This window comes from Protopterus annectens, chromosome 5.part0, assembly GCF_019279795.1.
Source record: "Protopterus annectens isolate FY-2018-M chromosome 5.part0, PAN1.0, whole genome shotgun sequence".
NCBI classification, from domain to species: domain Eukaryota; kingdom Metazoa; phylum Chordata; order Ceratodontiformes; family Protopteridae; genus Protopterus; species Protopterus annectens.
The window spans coordinates 918,349-938,507 of NC_056735.1; the positions used below are offsets into that span (position 1 = coordinate 918,349).

Below are 20,159 nucleotides of genomic sequence, written 5' to 3' on the forward strand. Positions count from 1 at the left end.
ACTTACAAAAATCTATAAGCCTGTTTTCTTAGGACCTAGAAGCATCCAATCATCCAGCAATATTGAGATAACACACTGAAGAAAAAAGCCCCTTTTAAACTTATTTGACAAATGCAAGCATTTACATATAGATGCAGGCATAAGATGCGGAACCTTCTCTAAAACAGAACTTGTTTCAATGAAACAAAAAATAAATAAAAATATCCAGTTGTACATTATAGCTTATTGTTTATTCACATGGTGATGCAACTTGTGTGTACATGGCACAAATAAATTATATACACTTAGTATTAAAAAATGTCCATAAACCAAGATGCATTTTCCACATAAAATGAAAAGGTAAAAATTCCACAGGAAGAAAACAACCAGGCTGCTATCCACAACAGAGGTGTTTCTGACAGGAATACTGATGACCTCAGAGTTGAAATTGCTTCTTAAACAACCACTGCTAAGAAAGTTAACTGAAATATGCCATTATTCAGTTATTGCGCATTAATTCAAATATACAACCCAAATGCACAGAACACAGTACTTGTCAAAAATATATAAATATTTTTTCCTACTGCACCCATTTTGTGAAAGTACACTGCTTTAACTTTGGATGCATGGCTTACAGTAACATTTACAACAGCTTGGTAAATAAGTATTCTAACTGCAGCTTGAGGAGAGACTACAGCTTTCTCTGAAGTAAGCCTACAACTCAGCATCGTGGCACTGTCTAATTAGAATATAATACATCCAACAGCAATAATATTGCAATTAATAAATATCTCACAAAAATGCAAGAATCACATTAAGTGTGATCTATCCTTCAGTCATATTTGCCTTTGAAACAGTAGTTACAGAGAGGTAACATGTTAAAGTTCATCTTTAGTGTCCTGTAAGATAATCTTGTGTTGAGTCAGAGGCAAACGAGTCTGCATCTTCATTTTCTGAGTCCTCACTACTGTCATCGGCAGCTGGTTCCCCTGTCAGTGCAATCCGTGCATAGTCATCTGTGTCAATTGATTTGCAAAAATGAATAGCATACTTGAGCTTCTCCTCAAGTACTTGTTTACAGGAATATCTGGGCAACTTAAGCAAGAAGAAACAGGTATAGGACTCTGGAAGAAAGTGATCAGGTGGGTTGTATTTATCCAGAACCTGCACATAAAAGAACACATTAGTTATTGTCTACGATTGTGTTATACTGTACATCTCAAAAACATATTGTCTTACTACTGTGTTGTACTGCATAACTTAAAAAAAAGTATTGGGTATTGTCTACATCTGTGTTATATTGTATACCTCAAAAACATATTAGGATTTAACCTTGATCCCTTCCTAATGTTTTCAAATCATATATAAAGAAGACAACCAAGTACTCTCTCAACTTAAACTCTATTGCATAAACTGTCATTTACTCTTCCCTTTCAGTCTGCTTTCCCTTTGCCAAAAATGTTCCTCATACTAAACTGGAGTACACTATTCCTTTGATTACCTTTCACTCAGCACTAAATTCCCAAACCTTCAGATAACAGAAAATAAAATCTGTCATTGCCAACAGCAGATCTCGCTACTGTAACCTCCCTTTAACACCTAAAAAAGCTTCCAGTCACCAAAAGGTTAATTATCTCCTAAGCACTCATTCACAAAATACTAAAAAGGGGTCATTGCATACCATTAAGATGGAAATGCCAAGGAGAAAGCCATCACATTTAATAGACTTCCACATACAACAGATAATGGAGAGTGTGCTTTCTCCCAACTAGGCCACACATCATACTCCCGTCTAAATAAAGGGACTTTCTCTTACAGAGTTCAAAAAGGCCTCCTCCACTTACACAATCATACTAAGTGCAAGGGCTTTAGGGACAATGGCAAACATCACTATTTGCTATTAGCATCATACTACATCTAGTTAGAGTGTCACCATGGATTCTAACATGTAACCTCTAGCAGGATTGTCTTTCCCTGCTTGATACCCTAAATGCTGTCCTGCTTGTTTTTTGAAATATTGAAATTCAAAATGGACTTTATGTATACACTGTAAACAATTTTGGTCTTGCTATTAAATGCATCTCTGCAAAATTTCTTTATAAGTAAGGCTCTATAATAAGCATTATTAATTAACTTATTTACATTTGTTTACTGGATAAATCCAACTGGGAATTATAATTTCTTATCAGTAATGGGATGGGGGAATAGTTCCATGTACATATACAAACTTATTACGACAATGTACAAAACATCCATTAAAGCAAAAGCATTTATAAGATCATAACAGAGACATATCAAGAGTTCAACCACAAGTTAATTGCAATGCAACACACACACATTAATGTGAATGTTTTATAAAAAAAATATATACATACAAAGTTTTGGAGGTAGCACTCCAGTACACATGCATGAAAATAAATTGTTTATTCAAAATTAATACAAAAGACTGGTGGCTTCACTGTGCAATACACATAGTTTAAAGGAAATTTTTACACAAAGACAGTATTGGACATAGTCAGGTAATCAAGTTGAGAGGGGGGTAATGACAACTGGGTGCCCAGGATGGGCTGATACAAGTGTGAAAGAATGCAGAGAGAGTACTACTATTGTGTAGTGCAAAGAAGTGTCTTGGATAAGGACAGAAGATTATTCACGTGAAAGGCAATAGACATGAAGTTCTGTGTGCAATCTGTTTATAAGGAATTTATAGCAGAATAGAGGCAGGGAGGTATGTGGTGGCCAGAGAGATAAGTGTTTGGAATAAGTAGTAGATGAGCACCTTGAGGTCAGTGATGCATCAGGGGAGCATTCTGATGGGCAGCAATACATCAGGGGAGCATTTTCATGGTCAGTGATACATTAGGGGAGTAATCTGGTGATCAGTGATTTATCAGGGAAGCATTCTGATGGCCAGCGATACATTAGGGGAGTAATCTGATGATCAGGGGAGCATTCTGATGGTCAGCGATATATCAGGGGAGCATTCTGATGGTCAGCGATATATCAGGGGAGCATTCTGATGGTCAGCGATATATTCAGGGTTGCATTCTGATGGTCAGCAATATATCAGGGGAGCATTCTGATGATCAGCGATACATTAGGGAAGTAATCTGATGATCAGTGATTTAACAGGGGGGCAAGCTGATGATGGTTTGGTTAGAAGACCTGAGCTTGCACAATAGATGTGCAGCAGTTGATAGCAGTGTGCTACTGTGGTGTGCGGAGAGGTGGAAGGAGAAAGAGGAACTTGACAGGTGGTTTGCAGTAGTGACACTGACATGTGTCAAGAAGCAATGACTTTGCGACCTGTTTGAAGGATTTTGGTGCATTTATCAGGTAGAGGAAGTTCCACTGTTTTGCCACTTGGGAAAATTGGGTGAGAGTGTCACATTTGCTAGTCATTTTTCAGATGAATGGAGAGTATGAGAAGGTATACACCAGTGAAACAGACTGCTGAGACAGGGACAGGCTTGTGGACTGTGGAAAATGTTTTGTGCTATTTTTAATTTGAGCTTGAAGAGACTGGGGAAGTTCAGCTAGTTCATCTGTCTGAGGGCTACACAGAGGTATGTTCTGATAGGAAGGCTGCAGCAAGTAAAGCTCTGTTCCAAGAACCTTTCAAAAACATCAGAGTTTGCATCTGTTCTTATGTGTTGTGTACTTCTTGATTATTCATGAGGTTTGCTTTTGTTTCAGTATTTTTGTGTACAAGTTGAAAAAGGTTTCGGGACCAGCCCACCTACCAAGTTTTAAATAAAACAACAAATTTAACTGTTAACCATAGAACCATGAAAACAACAAAAATGGCAAAGAACCTAGAAGAAAAAATGTGGTGGAGATCTAACTTAAAATCAGCTTTATTATTCAACTTTAAAAACAAGCAGTACCAACTGGTTTCATCTGTTATACAAATCAAGGACTTCTTCAGAGTACATCTCATTGTCAACTATCACATTTTTTACTTACACAGTTATCAAATAACAACTAAATAAATTATATACAGTATTAATCTATTTTATTTTCTTGGAACAATGTGAATAAACACCAAATGCTATTTTTTACTCTTAAAAACATCAGAAAAATACATTACAATAACAGTATACCATTTCAAGAACACATTTTCACTAAAAAAAAAACTTCTTTTACAACTCTTCAAAATCATAATGTAGTCAAAAGGGGTTAGTATAATGGTTAAGATGTTCATCTCACAAACACAAAGTACAGGGTTTGATTCTCACCTTTGAAAGGGGAACAGGCTAGGCTTAAAATGGCCCACAAGGGCAGCTAGCCTAGTACTTATCTCTGAACTGTGAGCTCACTCATTCAACTCTATATAAGCAGGTATTTCAAAAACCTTCTCTTATACTAAGGGGAAGGAGTGACCTATGGTCCCAGTGAGATGGGAGAAACAAACATGCTCAGCAAGAAAACGGGTAGGGTAACAATTCCAATGGCCATTAAAATACCAAAAAGACATCTGGTGCCAGAGATCTATCTGGAGTTTCTATTTAAAAAGTCAATGATGTTTCTTCAAGCTTATTAATAACAAACTCTATATTTACATATACTCTGAACAAAAATAATGTCCCCTAAAATATATGGTCCTGCCTCTTTCATTTTTGATTATGGCTTTTTTGGTCAATAGGATAACTGCTCCCAGAAAATAGGATTTGTGCTTCATTGCTTGGCACACATACTCAAGACTATGCCAGGACATCAGGACTTTTACTTGTCCAAAAATCTACAATTAGCCTAGCAATCCAAACAGCTGTGGATCATGCCACATTCCTCAGAAATATGCTGTCAGTCTGCTTGCTGTGGCAAGTGATACCACCAGCTGCTGTCTGACACCCCAGGTTCATCATCCTTAAGTGAGTGGTCAAAAAAAAAAAATATGTGAATATGCTGCCTTGTGAAATGTCAACATAAGTACGAATTTGTAGACCATGCAACTGCCAACAGGGCCACCTTGTTGTGTCAGCATTTAACTTAAAATCTTATATCTTCTCCTTCTTGTCCCAAACTGACATCATGGAGTCTGGAATGGATTCCAACATAGCCTATGTAATTTCACTGAGTCGGTAATACATTTTAACACAGCCTGATGTGTTTTAGAAAACAAACCTTTCTAAAAGCAAACCCCCAAGCTTTGCAAAGGATTACACTATTTTACCCTCAGCTCTAACTGTTAGTGCCTTGCTAAGAAAATCTTTCACTCGAAAATAGTAAAACCTATGGGTGGGAGGGTAGCTACCATTGTTGCTTCAAATCCTGGATCATGTCCTCATCCACTACCCAGTTACAGAACCTCAGCATTTGTCATCATGTGGGTTTCTAAGGGAAGGACCCAGTGGCTTTTTTTTTTTAATTTTTACTTCTACAGAGTTCCTGAAGGGTTGAGCAGCATCAATGGATGTAAGTGCTACCTCTCAAGAATCCTTCTGGGAGAAAGTTGGAGGACTGCGACCCTGATTTTTGGGATGCCTACAAAGAACTAGATTGCATCATCTATCTAACAGACCAGCTTAGGTGCAATCTCAGCAAAAAGGTCCTTAATTATCATGAAAAAGTACCAAGCAGTAGGATAATGCGAGAAAGGCAGACAGATTAGGACAGCAATCTGTGCAGGACTGTCCTGACTAAGCCTGCCTTACACCTAACCTGGCTGTACAGCTGTTATAATGTTTTGTGAATGTGTGAGGGGTGGAACTAGTAGCCAATGTGCAGATTTTCAGCACAAAAAAGTGAAACACTTTCCTAAGTCACCACCCTGTACTAGAACGAGGTTAAGTGGTACCTGAAAGTCTACCATTTTTTCCTGTAGCAGAACACTCATATAAAACATTCATAAAAGGTATGTATTGGCTACCAGTCTGCCAGACCTCCCTGTGCACAAGACAGAGGTATCAGATTTTATCTTACAATGGCCGCCTTTGCTACAAAATGTCCTAGAATTCATCTGATGTTAAAACTGTTCAACATGACTTCACTTTTGCTAGTTCTTTCATGAAATTTTAAGGATGGGCAAAGTTCTTAATTTAAAATAAATTCTGAGGGGTAGGAATATGGTGACAGTACAAACACCTCTTCCTTGTGAAAAGTCATAAAAATGATCATATCATACAACTTAAAAACTGGGAATTCTACAAGCTAATGCGATAACTATCGGCGATAAAGATTTCCAAGAAATATGCTTCATTTCACAGGACAATTGGTGAAAGACAAGAGTTCCAGAACACATTTCAGCTTATATGCAAGAAGAGAATCCTATACAGAAAATTTAACATTCAGAATCCTTCTGAAAAATGCAGAATATGTTGGGCTTTGTGAAAGTTTTGTCCTCATTTACTCAAAGTATGCAATGATTCAAGAAAGATGCAAAGAACATACTACATGCATGTACCAAAGTACAAGCTTTAAATGGTTCATAGGAGAATACTAGGGCTAACTGCCCTAAAGGGCCATTCTACGCCTAGCCAATAACCTGAGGTCAGAATCAAGCCTTGCACTTCGTGTCTATAAGGGGAACCCCTTAGCCATTATGCCAAACGCACCCGATGTTTGGTAATCACTAACATCACAAATTTAACACATTCAATTACACACACCTAAGTCCATGTCATTAACAACTAGCATTTTGAAAATTGCACACAGTAAACAAAAAAATGTCACAAACTACAGTACAAAACAGTTAAATAACCTAACAGCTCCAAGTGCAATACCCATCTAAAAACATTTATGGGTTGGAGGACTGACCAGCCAATCTCACAGTTAGCCAAATCATATTTTCTCAATCCATACCCTTTCAGAGAGAGGAGTCCTCTCAAAAATGCCTGTTAACACATGCCCCTCTAAGTAAGCAAAAACCTGCACTGGTTATATCTGATACCAATGATCCATGCAAGGCTATTTAGACCCCACACAGCCTCTCTTCTCAATCACATTTATGAAAAATTTAACTGCATAGACTGTCCACAGCATAATATGAAGATCTTCACTTGATGGTTCCTGGCCTTCCATCTTTTAATAACTGCCTTAACACATACAAGTGCAGATTCTGACAACTACTTTTGCACCTTAGACCCAAGAAGAAAAGATCAGAGCGTTAGACCACTTTATGAAGCCTAAAGTATAGAATTAACCTCTCCACTTCCTTAGAACAGTCTCAAAAATTTGCAACCAGTATCTCAGTCTCCAGCTGCTTCCTAAATCTCTAATGTCCAACAGAAACTCATATATATATATATATATATATATATATATATATATATATATATACATACATACATACACACACACACACACATAGACATATGTGTGTGTGTGTGTGTGTGTGTGTGTGTGTATATATATATATATATATATATATATATATATATATATATATTATAGCTGACCTAGCCTTTCACAACTCCCTAACTAAATAATCCTTCATTTGGCATTTTCAAGAGGTTCCCACATTTGGAAACAGATATGCCACACATCGGGTATATAAATATAATTGTCACCTCCTGCCTGCTAGTCCTCCCAGTTCGCATCAGTGAACTCTCTCCTGCAAATCAAGAGCAATGAAAATCTGGCACCCCTACTGCTAATAAGTGTACGAAAGTTACATAAATAACAACGGCTCTGAAACCACAGGCTTTCATACAGCTCGGGATCCAAAACTTTCCCAGGTTACTAGCCCCACCCCTTCACCCACAATAATGTGCAAGACAGTTTCCTCTCCAGACACCATGTGTGCCGTTCAAAAACAGAGTACAAAAAACAAATGCATCACTCAAAATCTGCCAGGGAATGTCTATCACAATGCAATTGGAAGGAGGGTAGCAACATGGTATTCTTGTGACCACACAGGAAGGGTTTAAGCTGCTAATAAAGTAAACAAGCTGCCAGGTAATACAGTCTTCCAAGACAGGTACTTTCAATCTGTTTTAGTAGCAGATTCAAAAGGAAGAAAGGTTAACTTTTTAAAACCAATACAAGGAGGTAGATGATTCTTGAAAAGTACTGCTACAACTGAATATAAATCTGCACCTTTTTTAAACAAGACTGAAACAAAGTTGTGAAATATACAAAATTGCATAAAACATGCAACTGTTACTCTAAAATGAAGCAGATGTGAAAAACAAAATGTGGAAAAAATATTGAGATTAAGGCTGCAAAGGACAAATATTTGTTTCATGGTGCAGCTGAACTCACTTGTTAACAGTAAAAAGTACAGAATACAATTTTTTTCTCTTTTGGGAAGTTGGAAGGTGGAGGCAAGCCAGACAGCATCAGGATTAAAACGTGAAATTGTGACTTTTTTCTGTGGGGGCAGCGTAGTCTTATAATGCATAAAACAATTCTTAAAACAAAAATTACCTGTATTTCATTAAAATACTTGGTTTTACTTCGACAGCTGGCCTTGGCAGCATTTTTACTTTTTCTAGTTTGTCGGCTTATTCGTTTACCAGTTTGTTATGGCATCTGGCTCGGCTGCTAGTCAAAGTTTATTCACTTCAGGCGAAACACCAGAATTATTAAGAATTAATTCTAATGGTGAAACTGTCGGTACTGACTCAAACAACTGTCCGGTACCTAGTAACAACTCTCTAGAATCTTTATTCAACAAGACTAAATCTATCTTCACTAGACTTGACCGGCTCGACATGAATCAACGTGAAATTCGTGATTGGATACCATTCCCCCTGGTCTAAGCCGGCCACACTGGTCTCCAGTCAGCAGCGGCAGTTTGGAGGCAACATCAGTTACTAATGCGGTAACAGTAACCAATGGAACATCGACACAATTGAGGCAGCTTGAAGAAGGTGCAATTAACGGAACACCGGTACAATCGAGGCAGTTTGAAGAAGATGCGGACAAGGTACCGTTAAGCTAACAGAGTAGCAACGGAAGCACCGGCTTCTAGCTTGGCACCTAACGGCCAGCCAGTGCTTATGAATACCAGAGGGCTCAACAATGTACAAACCCAAATACTATGTCAACCAGGAGCAACAGCGCAAAACGGGGCCGACAACAGTTGTGGATTACAGTCATTATCATCTTGGCTGGCAGATGGGTTTTTGTTTTCTGGAACACCACACACTAGCGATGAAGGTCAATTGACAGACCAAGGTAATGTTACTATTACTTCTAATATAGTGACAAAATTGAAAACTTTTGACAGTCACTTAATTAAACTGAGGAAACTGCAATTAGAAATCTCTTACTTCCGTGAATGTTTATCATGGAAGGTGGTACCGAAAGGTTTACATCTCCATCAATACCCTACCGGCCTTGATGCTAATTCAGTGTTTCACAAGGATTTAATCAGCTTGTTTGATCGTCAGGGCTTTGAGTTATTAGAGCTCATGGTCAAACACTACAGTATATGGGTTGATAACTTATCCAAAATAGTGGCCGAACTAGACAGCAGCATTAAATTGGACATTGAGTTCCTCTGATACAAATACAATTATAGTCGTGTTTTTTCAAGTATCGACCAGTACATGTTGAAACTTAAGGCTAACAAAATTAAAAAACTTGAATGAGGCTATAAAGTTTACAATCAGGGTATAGCTTACCCAGTTCCTTCTTTTTCTCAAGTTTGGAAATACAGGCACTATCAACAGGTCAATCACTCGTGAATACTCGTATGAATCCCAATAACAACAGTAACAGTCACGAGTTGAACCAAAGGTCTTGCCTTAGTGTGGACAACACTTTGGACACTCACTTAAACATCCCTAACGATATTAGTGTCAATACCAATACTGCTGTTCCTGTTGAGGTTCGGGGGAGCGAGAGATTACAGAATGGCCCTCAGGGACAAAATAACCACGATCAAAGCAACCAGAATCAAAATTTTCGGCAAGGCAACTATACTGGGGCCAGGACCAAACAATGGAAAAACTCCCAATTGAACAAAATCAAGCAGAAGTTCAACAAACACAAGACCTAACTAGGTCAGGTTTTTCTTACCAAGTCGAAGGTCTAAGCAGTCCAGTTACATACAATGGTCTAGGAACTACCTTTCTGGAGTCAACTTTGGTCATGTATGACCATGAACAACAAAATCTTGGCGAAGGTTTAGCCTCAGCTGGCCCAGTTATCATCACCAACAAGACAGAGGATTTTAAACTTTATAATTTTTCCTCTGTAGTGATAACTTCAGACATTGTGGACTTCTTAGCTAAAGGACATACTTATGTTCCTTCACAACCTTTGGACTTGGTTAAAACTATTTTCGATATTAAAATCTATATGAGGAAGTTAAATTTTAATTTAATGATGGGAGATGTTACGAATGCCTCAAATATTGACAAATTCTATATACCTAGCATGTTTAATCCCCCATTGCACCCAGTGTTACAAACTTTTGAGCAACTTTGTGAATTAGACATTAGACATGCCATGAAAAATGGGTTTAAAAACAAGGTTTCTTACAACACAAGTAGGGAAGAACAAGAACACCTGGAGTACATTAGGCCACAAGATATTCGCTTGTGTAAACCCGATAAGGGTGGTGGCTTAGTGGTCTTTGATAATAGTGATTACCAGGAGCGTATGGAGACCTTATTAAACAAGAACGCTTATGTATTGAGCTCACATTCAGAGGTCAATAAAGCATACAGTTTGATTAAAAACTGTATTGAAGACATGTACATAAAAGGTAGGTTAGAACAGAACATCTATAATTACATGTCAACAGCATATCCTACATATCCCTACCTATTTGGAATCCCCAAGATCCACAAAAATATGGTAACTCCACATATGAGACCATTAGTTGATGGTCGTGGTTCACCAACTTACTCTTGTGCCAAGGTGGTAGATGCCATACTCCAGAAATACTTGGCATTTGAGGACCAAATTTATAAAGATTCAAGGTTCTTTTTGAGAAAAATTGATGCTTTACAATTTAATGAAGAGTACAACTTTCTCACTGTAGATGTGAGACCCCTTTATACCTGCATTCCACACGATCTAGGTATCGAATGGGTACAATGCTTAAGAAAAACAGAGCTTCAGTAGCCGAAATCTCCCTGGTCACTGAATTACTTGACCTTATATTATCTAACAACTTTTTTATGTTTGGGAATGACTTCTACTTACAAAAAGTGGGGGTTGCTATGGGTTCCCCTTGTGGAGCCAGTATAGAGAACCTAGTTATGGCCCATTGGGAATCAGAATTTGTGCTTAATAATGACTGGGAGACTCTTTGGCTACTATACACGTTACCTCAACTACATTTTTATTTTATTAAAAGGTGATGAGGGCGTTTGTAGGAATGTGCTAGAATACTTTAATTGGACAACACAATTCCTGCAATTTACATCTACATTTGACATGGAGGCAATAGCCTATTTAGACATCTGGCTAGCCAAAAATCGTGACATGAGTTGTTTTGTAGCAAAGATACACAGGAAAAGTACATATTCCAATACATTCCTACATTTTTCTAGCTGTCACCCTTTTCATCAAAAACGGTCGGTCATTAAAGGCCAATTAGTGAGGGCCTCACGCATGTTTAGCCAGGATGAAGACTTTATAGACGAATGTTACTTTTTGAAAAATATGTTTGTGCATCGTGGTTACCCTGAAACTCTCTTGGATAACTTAATACATGAAGTTAGAACCAAGAGATTTAACCATACATATACACCAATCCTAGGAGTTAAGAGTAAAATATCCGAACAGGTTGGTGTAATAAATTCAGTGACTATGGAGAATAGTATAAGCCAGGATTCTGTGGTCATCAAAGATGTTGGGTTAAGTTTTATTACTACATATACTTCACATAGTTACTCCTGTATTAGTATCCTTCAGAAAAACTGGGAACTTTTTAAAACTAACCCAAACATTTACAACAAAATGAGTAATCTTTAGAAAAGGCAAGAATTTAAAGAAATTATTAGAACAACATTGTTCTATTACGCCTCGAACTACAAGGATGAATAAATGTCAAAACTGTAATTATTGCAAGTTTGTAGAGGTAACCAATTGTTTTACCATCAATGGTACACAATATAAACTTAAAGCGAAGTTTAATTGTAATTCTAGATTAGTTGTGTACTTGGCTAGGTGCCAATTTTGCCCTGCGTTTTACATTGGCAAAACGGAGTGTAGGCTCCGTGAAAGAATATACGAACACTAATATGCTATAGGCAAGGGCAAAATAGACAATGCCCTAGCCAAGCACATTTACACTAATAGAGAACACAAATTCAAGTTTATGGCCATAGACCAAGTTATGCATGGCATAAGAGGTGGCCCTACACCTCTGCAATTGGAAGAACTTGATTTAGTTTGGCAGGTTAAGTTGAACGCCTATAATTATCCAGGTTTGAAAGAAACCTGTTCTGTCAGTAGTATTTTCAAACTGAAAATTTTGCAGAGATGAAGTAGTAATGCGCAAGCATTTTCACTTCTTGTTTATATATTGTTTACCCACATTAAGTCAGTGATCAATTGTGTGTTTTTAAGTTATTTTTAGCCATATCTGTTTAGAAGAATAGTAATCTAACAATATGTTTGGGTTCATTTTCATTTAAAGTATTGTTATTAATTGTAAGGTTGCTTATTTATTTATTTTTAACTTCCGTATGTTACTAATTTGTCTGTGACACTTAGTACAAGTGAGTTGCTTTCTAGTATTGTGTTTGCCTTTAAGAAGATGAAGGCATAGGCAACGTTGTAACTTGATTGGTTACTAAGACCACCTGCTGTTATAAAACACAGATTTGAATTTATTTTTTTGTTTCTGATGAAGTTTGCCTGTTTGGCAAATGAAAAGCGCTTAAAACAAAAATTACCTGCATTTCATTAAAATACTTGGTTTTACTTCGGCAGCTGGCCGTGGCAGAGTTTTTACTTTTTATAATACATATACATACACAGTTTTAGATAATCAAAACTTAGCTGCTTGTCCGTTACTTTCTACATTATGCATCATGGAATGTTCCATAAATGACCCTAGTTCTGTTGAACGCTGAGTGACAAGGCAGGTGTAGCTGGGTAGCCACTTCAATTAGTCAGTCAGTGCTTGGTTTTATCTGTCTCAGACCTGCGTCTATGTATCTGTGAGTTTGCTTTGGCTGTTACACTTTGAACATAGGGAGCTGTACGATTTTTAGCCATACTGGTACCATAACTGACATGGAGTTTTACATCCTTTGAGAGAAGAACTGAGGTTTAATAGATGTCATTATGTCTGAAGCAATCTTTCAAAATCCTGGATTGGTCATCCTTTCCCACCCATCAGACTTCACACTTGCTTCCCAGCCATGTGTCTATTTCCCTTAGTTGGGGGTATCTCCAGAAATCATTTTTGGAAAGTTATATTCCTCATTCAGCTATTTATAGGATTTCATCCTTATGGAGTCCACCAGCACCAACTGCTTAAACATGGCATTCCCCTAATTTGTATTTTGTGGTTAACCGTAAGGTGGAGGAGACTGAAATTTTACACCAGCATCCTTGTACACATCCTTTGATGTGAACAGTAGGGCAAATGAAGTATGGCTTGGAACACTCATCAAAATCTTTATGGCACAACTGGTCTTGACAGCAAAGAGCCATTGCCTGCTTCCCAAGCAACGGCATCTGCTGAACTAAGTGCAAGTGGAATGATGGGATCTGACATGCAAGATAGAGCTGCCAGTTGTGATCATGACTTAATCCTGAACTGCACTTCAGGTAACTGCACCACTGACTGTGGCATATCATTAAACAGCTCCTTCTGTAAAGCAGCACATGATAGCCATAGTTAACCACCCTCAATGTGAAAGTAAAGAACATGTAAACAGGATTCCCAAATCTGTTCATCTCTCTGGACTGATTAACAAAATAATGGACAACAGAGTACCACAGAGAAAAAGCCTTCATAGCAGCAATACAGTATGCCTTATGAGTCACCACCAAACTGGTTCAGTCCTTGAGAAAACAAAGGAACGTGCATAGCCTCCTCAAAACAAGTGACAAAATGTCAGGTTTTTCACGTGGCCCTGACTACATGACATACCATCTAGTTTAGAGGGAGGGGATCCAAACAATATCCTGCTCTGAGAATTGGCATGTAGTGGTAGATTGTGCTGAGTTGCTAGTTCTCTGCCTACCATAGATACATACCCCTCAACTGTCCAGATTTTTGCCTCATTGTTGGTCTGCTCTAATTTGTGGTTTTCTGGATTTTGTGGCAAATCAGTGATGACTGAATTGACTAAATAATGACCTGCATTTGAGTTTCATACTTCATATCTTTCAGAAAATGCATTATAACAGAATACCTTTTATTCTAGTAACTTTCTAAGTCTGTAAGAGATACTTAAAAATTGTCCCTATTTTTGGGGCTTTTCCCCCATTATTTTTGGATTTGTCCATATTTTTTACACTGAGATTGAGAGCTATGCAAAGATAATCAGCAAAGGGGGTAGGATATTCCCCCTCCCCCCAATGTTTATGTACCACATCAATGTTGTTTCATCCATGATTACTAGTAAAGGGCCTGGAACCCAAACATGATTTAGAGATTTAACAGCATTTATTAGAACCATCATTTATCTGACATTTACATGTTTCAGTCTGTCTTGCTTTTTACACAGACACTGAACTTTCATCCAAATAGAAACAGCTCCCCAAGTACAGTCTGAAGCATCTGTGGTAACAGTGAGTAGGGGCTGAAAGGGAGAAGGGGAGACATGGGATGAGGGATAACTGGTTAACCCATTAGAGTAACTCCATTTTTAGATACCTCAGTACTGGAATCTGAAATGATAGGTGGGTGATGGTGTTGGGTCCAAACTGATATGACGAACTGCTGAATTTTCCTGATGTGAAGTCTGGCCAAAAGAATCATGAGAACTGTAGAAGTCATGAAACCCAGAATCAAAAGATATTTCTTGGCAGATGTCAGAGACTCGGAGGATAACAGTAATTGTTCCTTACAAAATTCTACTTTGCTCTGAGGCAGAAAAGCCATCATAAGGGATGTATCCAGGAGATATCCCAGAAACACCATCCTGTGGGAAGGAATGAAAAATAATTTCTCTATGTTCACCTGAAATCTAAGACTGAGATAAAGGTTCTCTATTCCATCCAAAGATTCTTGACAACTTGTAAAGGAATCTGCAAAAATACGCAGTTGCCTAAATATGGAAAAATGTGAATGCCCTGAAGCCTGTAATGGACTATTACAGTAGCCAGACATTTTGTAAACAAGCTTTGAGCTGTAGACAAGCCAAAGGGTAAAGCAGAAAAGTGAAAATGTGAACCCAACAGAGAAAAATGTAAAAGCATTTGAAATCTTCCAGTACTGGAATGTGATCATCTTTTAAATCCAGAGTTACTACAAAACTGAGAAGTGGAATGAGAGGTAACAGAAACTGAAGACAACGTATTTTGAATTTTGGGATTCTGATGTGGAGGTTTAGAAAAGAACAGATCCCTGGCACCAGAAAGATACCTGAATAGAACCCTTTCTCCAATTTATCTGGGGAACAGGCTATGTAACTCCCCTGATAGCTTTTGATGAAGGCTAGGAGGGAGCAGGTAGGATTGACTGGCAGGAGGATGGTAGGTCAGGATGTCACCTTTATGCCCTATGCTGCACTAGGAGAATGTGTGTGAAGTACAGCATACCTTAAAACAACTTAAAGGCTTTGGTATACTGGCTAGACATCGGGCCACCCTTGGCAGGGGATCCTGAATGTAATGAATACTGCAACAGTGATAAGGAAGGACATCCATTACCCCCCCCCCCAAAGGGGCCTCTCCAGGTATCTCCAGGTATCTCCATCATTCTCTACATGAATGCTGTAGTCTCCCAGTCAAACTAGAGAGTCAGTAAGTGGTACGCTATCAATCACTGCTCCACAGCTTCAAAGAAGGCCAGATATATGAACGCATTAGATGTGTAGTTACAGACGACAGTCTTCCTTTCTGCAACTCAAAGTTTCACTCAGGCCACTCTCTTTATCTACTGTCACAAACTTCAGTCATATGGTACCCTGCCAAGGGTCAGTGGGCATCTCCAAAAATTATCCATAGCCTCTCCTAAGAGGCAACTCAAGATCAGAAGAAACAGAGAGAGATCATCTCTGATTGAGAAGTCTGCTTCCAGAGCTAATACACTTTAGAAATGTCTGCTTCAAGCTAGTGCCTTCACCATTTCCATAAAGACAAATATGGTATAATAAAAATGTGGGAAAAACTTGGATTGGTGGTTAGGTATGACATGGTTGTTGGCCTGGATGGTTTTAAAGGGGATTGTTATAAAGAAACCAAAACACAGCGTCACTAGTCTGTCAGAGCTAAATTATGTCCTCTAACAGTTTTCAAATTATATTTCAATTACAAATGCATAAATGTGAAAAGTCATTGTTCTACATTATGATTCAACATGATTTATTTTCATAATCACTAATTAACAGCTACCAGCACTTAGTAATACAAAATTCAAATATTACCTGAACAACAAAGTCCCTCCCTCTGAAATCTGCAATTGTTCGAGGAAGTCTGGTTCTACCCCACACAAATCTCAGGAAAAGGGATCTCTCTGTATTTGAGAAGGACTCCATTACCTCCCAAAACCACTGAATTAGAGCTGCAGTCGGCTCAATTCCTTTATATGTTGCTACAGATTTAAGAAGATGAAGAGGGATATCTGGGCTTCCACATACCTGCAACAAAAAAAACAGTTAACTGCTCTAGTTCTGTTTTTTTCCCCAAAGTAATACAACATTGCAAGACAACTTCAGATAACCCCTAAGGTACAAGTAAGTTAAAACAGGATACTACAAAGGTTTCAATAATGCTAAACACAGCAATGACAGCGAGTTCAGTGATTAAGCTTATACAACTGCAATGCATTAACAAAACATTAAAAAAGTAATACAGAATATGGAAAGATGGTCATGCAGCCTTATTTGCCTCTCTCCAGTAACTAACAAGTAAAAAAAAAAAAAAAAAAAAAAAAAAGATGAAATGGCAGGTGTAAAAATGTTTGTTCATAACAGTCCGCATAATGATGAATTTAGCCAGTATCAAAAGGAAGGCCCAAACTGCAGCTTGCTATAATGTGACATTTAAGGACTGCATACAAATGGATTTAACTGTTTACCAGAGGCAGAATTTATATGCACAAAAGAAGGTGGCAACCACGTGGTCTACAAACACTTCAAGAAAACACAACTTACAGATGCTGTATTCTAACATGAGATTAACTTAGAAACTGCAACAAAACATGAATACAAAGCTTCCAGGAAATCACAAATAGTGTTATATGAATATTCTGAGTGTCATATAAGGAAACTGACAATGAAAGAGAACAGAAAGCCATTTTCATCACCAGTTTTGCAGCTTCACTCTTCTATCAGTTAACACAATTACTAAAAAAAGACAGTTTGTCATGTCAGAAATGTTTCATTAATGTGTTTATAGTTAAGCAAATAAAAATGCAATATAAATTAAAATGGAGAAACATGAACTAGTCATAGTTAAAATACCAGAAATACACTGAATAGAAACAAAAACTGTTTTGAGTGTGTACCTTTAACTCCCAGTGGTTGAGGCTTCAGCCTTTAAAAAATTAAGTTATCACCTTACAGTACTAACAAATAGTCACTGACAGAGGTCATAGATCAATGCAGTTGTATTTATCAACATGTATGCTTCAAGATAAAATATTCTGATGCCTTGTATGTAGCATGGTTTTGGAATTATTAATGCAAATTTGAACAGGTAATATTTGACGCCTAGAGGAGCAGTAGGAGGTAACTGCAGAAACGCCTGGAGACGTCACCCGGCTGTAATGAGTCCTGAAAAAAAAAAAAGATGAAAAAAACACATGGATATAACAAAAACAAAAATACATAGGTGTAAATAACTAGCAACGAACAGCTGTCAGAAAGATGAGAGAGGTTAAAATACTTTATCATCAGACAGTAGAATGTAATAAAAGGAGCAGCTATACTGACCCCTGTTTCCATGGTGCAGAGAGATGAAGCCCTGACTGTAACTTAGGAAACGAACATCTGGTTAGTGGCATGGCTGCTGGAAGGACAGGCTGGAGAGGAGGAACTGAGCATCCTTTGCTAACTTGCCCATAATGAGGGGGACAGGCATCTCTTATTCATCACTTGAGCATTAGTTAGTGGGGGCACAAGGTGCTGCTCCCCTGAGCCCATGATGCCAAACTGTATTTGCATAGGGCAGCCTGAGGACCAGCATGCATGCATTTGGAGGCCATACATGTTTCCCAGAGCTTAGCAGCATTTGTGCAGCTTGAGAGTGTTGTTCCAAGATTAGCAGTTCCAAGGAAGCAAGAAACGTTTGCTGGTTCCAGAAGACTACCCCAATCCCTACTAGCTGACTCTTGCCCCCCTCTCTCTCTCTATGCAGAATGGACAGAATAATCAGGCCTTCCAGTCAGGAAGAAATGGAACACAGGGATCTCATTCAGGGACAGAAATGAATCAATTAGTTGAGCTAAGGAAGGGGAGCCATTTGGTCAACTCAGTGGATTGAGGGGGGGGGGGGTGTAGAGCAGCCAAACACCACTAATGCTCATCAAGTTAAATCAGTCTGGTAAGCTGCCTACTATTGTCCATCACAGAGACCCAAACCATCATTTAACATGCTGTCTTCCTTCAGAACCTTTCAGCAATTCAGAGTTAAATCACTAATCTAAGACTCAGAAAAAAGACACCATGTCTATGGCTGGCAAAAACTGTGAAAAAGCTGACAAGCCCTTAATCTATGAGCAGGATACCATCAGTGTGAATAAGAATGTCAGCTGTCAAAAGACAATAAGTAAAAACAGACTAAACAAAACCAGAAAATCTCCCAGAAGTAGTATGGTAAATAAAACAGAGAGTAAACTTCGTGAATATGCAAGAATGATAAAAAAAACACATTCAATTAATCAACTATGCAGGAGATGGAAGAAATCAGTTTGATAAAATGTGCAAAATAAAAGACAATTTAATTTTTAATTTAAAAGGCTGCATGCATTTCAATAAAATCATGTAAATGAGTTGTTTGAAGGCATAATCTGGAAAAGTGGAAGCAATGTGCAAGATCCAAAAACAAAAAAAAAAAAAAAACTGGAAATCAAGGAAACGCCTCTTAAATTAATAATGTATGGTGTTTAAAAATGTATGAGCGGTGGTGGTGCTGCGGTAGCGTTGTCGCTTCACAATTAGACGTTGCCCGTTCGATTCTCAGAGTGTCTTCTGTGTGGCGACATGCGTGAATGGGCATTCCTTCGTTGAAGGTTGTGCGTTAGGCCTGGCAAGCCAGCACGTAAAACTCTACTGCCAATCATTAGCGGACCAGAGTTCCGCTGTGGCGACCCCTAACCGGGAAAAGCCGAAAGACACACACAATGGTGTTTAAAAATACAGTGGAGCACAGACTAATGCTGAAGCTTTTGAAGCAATGGCTCTGTATAAGAGTAATGTGCGAGTGCGCAAGTGTGTTACTAACTCAAGGATCACTTGCATAACATTAGACCTGTTAGTAACAGCCTGCATTTAATTGCTGGAACCTGTGTTCTGAGAGACTGCTTTTCAATCTATCTGGAAATATACAGAGCTGAGTATATTTTTTTGATTTTAGAGTTTGTACTGTTAATTGTTGCTTATAGTTTTTCAGATCTCTGCTGAAACTGTTCTCCACCTCCCCCTATTTTCTGTTGTGTCTTCAGTTGGTATAACTGTTTTTTACAGCTTGTGTGCTATCTAACTCAAGGATCACTTGCATAAAATTAGAACTGTTAGTAACAGCCTGCATTTCATTGCTGGAACCTGTGTTCTGAGTGACTGCTTTTCAATCTATCCGGAAATGTACAGAGCTGAATATATTTTTTTGGTTTTAAAGTTTGTACTGTTAATTGTTGCTTACAGTTTTTCATATCTTTGTCTCACCCACCCTCCCTATTTCTGGCTTAAATTTGGTGGCTTTTGCAGTTGTCCGCCCCACTGTAGATTTGATCTGGGACACTCCCCCAGTCCCATCTCTTTACCACATTCTACCTAATAAACTCCTTCTGCACCTGCTTTTAGTCCTTTTTAATTTACCTTTCCTGTAACTAGTGTTCCAGACACAGATTTGCTGTATCCAGGACTGTTGGTAAGCTTCTGAGCCCCCCAAGCCTTTCTGTGTTGGAGGGAAGCCTTCTAGCTCATCAGTGGGAG

At 38.3% G+C, this 20,159-nt stretch overlaps 1 protein-coding gene across 1 annotated transcript in view; it reads right to left on the minus strand.

Annotated features, from left to right (window-relative positions):
- Positions 1–211: 211 nt before the first annotated feature.
- Positions 212–20,159, minus strand: part of HERC2 (HECT and RLD domain containing E3 ubiquitin protein ligase 2) — a gene marked incomplete in the record, with an annotated part of 3,551,743 nt that continues 3,531,795 nt past the window's right edge. Inside the window, 2 exon segments of the mRNA XM_044072055.1 lie at positions 212–1,143; positions 16,431–16,643. Coding sequence (XP_043927990.1) covers positions 871–1,143; positions 16,431–16,643 — 486 coding nt within the window.